This window comes from Rhinopithecus roxellana, chromosome 12 (assembly GCF_007565055.1).
Source record: "Rhinopithecus roxellana isolate Shanxi Qingling chromosome 12, ASM756505v1, whole genome shotgun sequence".
In the NCBI taxonomy this organism is placed as follows: Eukaryota; Metazoa; Chordata; class Mammalia; order Primates; family Cercopithecidae; genus Rhinopithecus; species Rhinopithecus roxellana.
The window spans coordinates 76413477-76420328 of NC_044560.1; the positions used below are offsets into that span (position 1 = coordinate 76413477).

General features: G+C 39.0%; 1 protein-coding gene across 1 annotated transcript in view; it reads left to right on the forward strand.

Annotated features, from left to right (window-relative positions):
- LOC104677759 (zinc finger protein 93-like) overlaps positions 1–6347 on the forward strand; it is a 159915-nt gene extending 153568 nt beyond the window's left edge. The window contains exon 7 of the mRNA XM_030942588.1: positions 6249–6347. Coding sequence (XP_030798448.1) covers positions 6249–6347 — 99 coding nt within the window. The remainder of the gene's footprint in view (positions 1–6248) is intronic.
- Positions 6348–6852: the final 505 nt, after the last annotated feature.

Consider the following 6852-nt stretch of genomic DNA (forward strand, 5'->3'; position numbering starts at 1 on the left):
GCAACTTTAGACAAAAAGGACAAACCTGGAGATCTTCCATTACTTATCTTTAAACTGTACTATAAGCTACAGTAATCTGTATAACATATTTCTGGTACAAAAATATACATATAGACCAAAGCAAAAGATGAGAGAGCCCTGAAATAATGCTACAATACTCCAACTTATTATTGAAAAAGTCTATAGAAATAAACGAAAAATAACTTCCTATGCAATAAATGGCAGTGAGAAAACTGGCTAGTCATATGCAAAAAAAATTGAATCCCTGCCTCATATCATAAGAAATATGACAAATAGATTTATAACTGAGTCTTCAAGCCACAGAAATCCTAGAAGAACACATAGAAGGTACATTTCTAGACACTGGCATCTAGAAGTAACTTATGACTAACACCTTAAAAGTGAATGCAACAAAAATTAAAATTTTAAAATGGTGCCTAAGCAAACTAAGGAGCTTTTACACAGTGAAAAGCTATCCACAAAGTAAACATAGAGTCTACAGTGTGGAATAAATTATTTGTATACTGCATATTGCAAATGATTAATACATGTAATCTATAAAAAATTTAATAAGAAAGAAAAGTGATATAAACACTTCTCAAAGGAAGACTAAAAGCTGCCAATAAACATGCAGAAAATTGCTCAATATCTCTAATCAGAGAGATGTAAAATTTTGGAGAGAAGATAATTTGTGTATTTTTAGTAGAGACCAGGTTTCACTATCTTGGCCGGACTGGTCTCAAGCTCCTGACCTCATGTGATCCACCTGTGTTGGCCTCCCAAAGTGCTGGGATGACGGGTGGGAGCCACCGTGTCCATCCCAGATCTTTTAAAATTAGTGCTGTTTAGATTTGCGCAAAATTCATAGGCTTGCAGTAGCAGACATTTTAATATTTTTTTCTAATAGAAGAGAAAAAGTGGGCAGGCACAGTTGCTCACGCCTGTAGTCCCAGGACTTTCGGAGGCCGATACAGGTGGATCACCTGAGGTCAGGGGTTCGATACCAGCTTGACTAAGATGGTGAAACCCTGTCTCTACTAAAAATACAAAAATTAGCCAGATACAGTGTCGGGTGTCTGTAATCCCAGCTACTAGGGAGGCTGAGGCAGGAGAATCGCTTGAACCCTGGGAGGCAGAGGTTGCAGTGAGCCAAGATTGTGTCATTGCACTCCAACCTGGGTGAAAAAGCAAGACTCAGTCTGAAAAACAAACAATGAAAACCAATAAAATTGATTTTTAAAATACGTTTAAAAGAAACTACACATTTGTTTGTTAAATAAGATTTAAAACCACATTTTAAGTGACTGATTAGTAATTCCAATCTATTTCATTTTAGTCACTGAAAAAACCCTAATATCCTTTAATTATTTAAAAAATATTTTTCAAAAAGTATTCTTACATTAGTGTTTCTGAAACTTTCAGAAACTGTGGACCACTTAATGGATGATGATGTACATGGAGACAAATTTTCTATATGATAATAGGCTCATCCTAGCTTTTATGTATTTTCATTTTTTAAATTTTTTGAGACAGAGTTTTTTGAGATAGAGTTTTGCTTCTGTTGCCCAGGCTGGAGTGCAATGGCATGATCTTGGCTCACTGCAACTTCCACCTTCTGAGTTCAAGCGATTCTTCTGCCTCAGCCTCCCGAGTAGCTGGGATTACAGGCACGCACCATTATGCCTGGCTAATTTGTATTTTTTATAGATATGGGGTTTTTCCACGTTGGTTCGGCTGGTCTCGAACTCCCGACCTTGCGTGATCTGCTCACCTTGGCCTCCCAAAGTGTTGAGATTACAGGTGTGGGCCACCTCACCCGGTCTCATCCTAGCTTTAAATTTAAAAACTCAACTTATTTCAAAAGTAAAATTAATGACTCTTTTAAGTCATGAGAGGGATATCATTGGTAGAATCCATTTACCAAAGTGTATATCTTAGGCTTAGTAATGACTGCTTTAAACCAAAAATCAATTTCTACATAATATCTAGTGCAAAAAGAGGTGGTTTATAAATTCCTCTTTATTTCTACTAAGTTAGAGAATTCAAAGCCAAAATGTTAAGTTAGGGATAAAAACAAGCATTGGATAAGAGTGTATCCAAGCATTGGGTGCAATGATTAAGAGTCAAACTCGACATCAAGTGGTTCCTGATTGCATCTGAGTTCTGCTATTTATGGACTGTATGACCTGAATACAGTTTCTTCACTATGTGCTTGACTATTCAGCTGTACAGTGAGAATAATGGTGCCTAAATCCTAGGGTTTTGTTACAATTGGAGCAAGTAATACAAATAATGTCCCAGAAGAACATCCAACACATAACAAGTGTACAGAAATTTTATCTCTTATTTGTTGATTCTGTTAGATTTTGATCAATGTTAAACCTAAAAACCAGGTGACACATCAGTGGATTGCAACCTATGTTCATTCTACTCAGCCAGTCTGAGGCTGTATAGTAGTCGAATGTTTCTAATACTATCCTTGGCAAATTCTCATATATTCACATGTGTGTGTGTTTGTGTGTGTGTGTGTGTGTGTGTGTGTGTGTTTCCTGAAAATTTTAAGATGAACAGCACTTTCTTCTCTGGCCAAATTTCTTAAAGCTTTTTTTCTGTCTGATTTTTTAAAAGTATTAATATTTTTTATTGGCAAATCAGAGTCATATACATTTATGGGGAATAATATGAAGTTTTAGTATATGTATATAATATGGAATGAAAAAGTCAAATTAACATATCAACTCACTCAACTATCACTTTTGAGATGAGATATTTGAAATTTACTCAGTCATTTTGAAATATACAATACATTGTCATTTACTATAATCACACTGCTGTGCAATATATCTCAAAAGCTATTTACCCTATTTGAAACTTTGTGCGCTTTGATCAATAGCTCCCTATTTTCCTTACTTTCTTGCTTTCTTTCTCTCTCTCTGTTGGGGTCCGCGTGTTTCCTGAATAAAGGAATGAACAGACAAGACAAGACAAGACAAACATGGCGGCCGTGCCGAACGACACGCTCCGCTTTATTTTATACCGCCGTTTGTGGAATGTTACCAAGTCACAAGACACATTGTTGTTTTTCTGACCTTTCCCTGACTTTCTGGATTTCCAAGATGTTTACATATAAACAAGCCCCCAGGGTCTGCTATTTGCAACCGTCTCCTTTGTCCTCCCTGTTTGCAGGGGAGGAATGCCCTGCTTCGTTTGCAAGAGCAGGACTTATCGGGAAAACCCTGCTTCATTTGCAAGCACATGGTCCTCTACATTTCCCCTTTCCTTATTTACAAGTTTGAATTTCTTTCAAAACCATCATTACATATTGAGCTCGCTAGGATTCGGTGTTTGCCCTTTGGCACCATCTCCAGCAGACTGTGAAAATGACAAAAGCAAGAACAGCAATCAATACATTGCTAGAAACAGAGGTCAGCAAGGTTTTTACAGGGCTCATAGGGTTCAAAGATGTCAAACTTTGTGCAATACCAGTCATCAAATCTGCACCAGTCAGCAATGGTAACTGATTGCAAAATGTTTCAGAAATGTTCTGTGTTAATTCTTGTATTTCTCGGGAAAGATTATTATGACCAATTAAAAGTCTCTTTATCTCAGTCCAATTATGTACAGTGCTGTTAAAAGGAACAGGAATAATACAAAATTGGGTAGTATTCCAATCACGTTTCAACAAAGCTCGTGTATTCAACACTGTAAGCTGATCTCCCAACCAAGAAACCACTTGCTCCAGATTATCCACTCACTCAGTCAAATGAGCATCTATGTCTCGCTGCTGCCACAACAAATGTGATTGTTCATGCCACTGTTGCACAAATTCTGCATTTTATATACTCTGGTGTAGAGCTAATCCAGCAACAGCAGCGGTGGAAGCAATTGCTACAAGCCCTATCCCCGCGGTCATGATGATTCCAACCATCCTCCAACTGCGGTGGACAAGATCTTGCATAGCCTTGTAAATTTGAGTAACACCCCCAGCAGATTCACTCCAAGTATGTGTTAAGTTCACAGGTAGCCAGGTTTCTTTTCTGGCTCTTAGTATATATAAATCGGAATGAGACTCATTCCAATTATTATTCCACCAAGTAGTATTTATACAACTTAAGAATGTACAATTGTTTGTGCAGTTAACTACCCCTGTGTTATTATCCCATTTAAAAATTCCTGTCAACAACAAGTAAGGCTTTCTTACACATGCAATAACATATCTAGAACTATTTCAATGCAAAGATATATGGAAAGGGTTAGCAGTATTAGTAAGATTTAAGGACATGTTTTCCATGAAAGTGAACATTGGTTTACCAGCAGCTAGCAACTTCCAAATATGACCTTGTATTTGTGAGGTATTAGCCAAATGTGGCATAGGGGGTGATAGACCACCACCATGCCAAATAATAGTTTCATTGCCATCTGCAGAAATGCTGGGATTACCTTTATGCCAACACAGGTTGACATGGCTGAATTTAGTCTGGAAATTCCCATATACACTCCAATCTGTAACAAGGTGTTTACGACTCTTCCCTTTGATTCTAACAACAATCGTGGCCCACTACCTCTACATCTAGTCCACTATAGTCAGGAAACACCTCCGTTCACATCAGAGAGAGGGCATAAAGATGATGTAGTGGGCAGAGTTTCTTTTAGTAATGCAGTATGATTATACTTAAAACTTTGAGCAACAATAATCATAGTAAAGGCAGCAATGTGACTATAATTATAATGAACAGCCCAAGCCTCATGAAAAAGATGCAGACAATGTGGACTACTCCCAAGACATATAGGTAACCCTTCAACCCCAAATTGATATGAACTATTTACTGTGCCAGTGTCTAATTCAGGATCCTGGTTTAAAAAAGGCAGTGGCATCCAAGCAGTATCATTAGTAAATAGTGGGACTTCTCTGTCTCCCCAGGCCACACCTTGATATAAGGGTGGAAAAGGAATATAAGCCCAGTATGTAAATTCTCCAGCCGTTACCTGACAATTTACTGTGGCCAGCATAGCCAGGAATAAAGTCAGTGGGGTTTTGGGCTGCCCAGCTTGTTGAACAACCCCTTCGGCTTTCTGAGTAATCTTTTTCAGTTGATCTCATGTCGGGGGCTCCACACGCCCAGTCCTGAAGGTGACTGTTCTCTGAGCGCTCAGATTCAGCTCCTGAAATTCCTTGAGGAACTCTTTGGATCGGCTCTTTTTCGCCATGGCACTGTTTCAACCATCCAGATGGAAACCACTCGTCTCCGGCACCTGTACGGACAAGAGCATAGCCTCGGCCCCATTGTAAAACTTTTCCTTTTAAATATTTCCCTTGTAATGAAGGATAATACACTCACAGATTACTGTTTTGTGGCTTTTCTAAAGGCTGTTGAAAATGTTTCACCGCTGCAGACTGCTGTAATTGGTGCCAATGGTTGAGAAAATTTAAAGTAAATAAAGCTTTAGAATTTGGTGTTTTGGGGAATCTCGCCCATCTCCCCCTTTTGTTTTGAAAGTTGTAATTTTAAAGTTGCATTGGCTTGTTCAATAATAGCTTGACCTTGACTATTAAACGGAATATCTGTTGTATGATGAATGTGATATAAAGAAAGAAAGGTGGCCAATTTATGAGAGCAATAAGCAGGGGCGTTATCAGTTTTTAATTCAGCAGGAACACCCATAACTGCAAAGCAAGTAAGCAAATGAGTAATAATAGAGTCAACCTTTTCAGAAGGTAATGGTGTAGCCCATTGGAAATGTGACCATGTATCAATTGTATGATGAACATATTTTAAACGACCAAAAGAAGGGACATAAGTTACATCCATTTGCCAAATGTGATTCTGTTGAGTGCCCCGGGGGTTAATACCTGGACTTAAAAAGGGTGCAATGATAGGAGCACAGGATGGACAGGCCCTGACAATAGCTCGGGCTTGATGGCGTGTGATAGAAAATCGCCATTGTAATCCTAGACTATTAGTGTGATGTAATTGATGTTCATCTTGAGCTCGTTGGACACTGCCAATAAGTAAAGAATCAATCTGACCATTACCAAAAGATAAAGGTCCTGGCAAAGCTGAATGAGAACGAATATGAGTGATGAAAAGGGGGGCAGTGCGAGAAGTAAGAGTTACAAATAATAAAGAAAATAACTTTTGTTTACATATACAGCATATTGGGAATCACTAACTATATTACAAGGGGTCTGAGACCAGTCTTGTAGAACCATAAGAATGGCAAAAATCGGCCGGGCGCGGTGGCTCAAGCCTGTAATCCCAGCACTTTGGGAGGCCGAGACGGGCGGATCACGAGGTCAGGAGATCGAGACCATCCTGGCTAACACGGTGAAACCCCGTCTCTACTAAAAAATACAAAAAACTAGCCGGGCGAGGTGGCAGGCGCCTGTAGTCCCAGCTACTCGGGAGGCTGAGGCAGGAGAATGGCGTAAACCCGGGAGGCGGAGCTTGCAGTGAGCTGAGATCCGGCCACTGTACTCCATCCAGCCTGGGCAACAGAGCGAGACTCCGTCTCAAAAAAAAAAAAAAAAAAAAAAAAAAAAAAGAATGGCAAAATGTTCTCCCTGTTATACTGATTCATATGGATAACAAGGAATTTTTGAATTGTCAGATGTCCAGTACCCAGCTTTTCCATTGCTAGAAGCATCAGTAAAAATGGTGGGACCTTTAACTGGTGTAGAAGAGATAGAATTATATGGTAGTAGGGAATATTGTTGTAGGAAGGCAAATAATTTATGACTAGGATAGTGCTGAGAAAAAGAACCAGTAAACTCAGCACAAGCCACTTGCCAACCCTCATGAGTTTCTAGCAAGGATTCAATGTATTGCTTAGATAATCGGGTAATAATTTTTA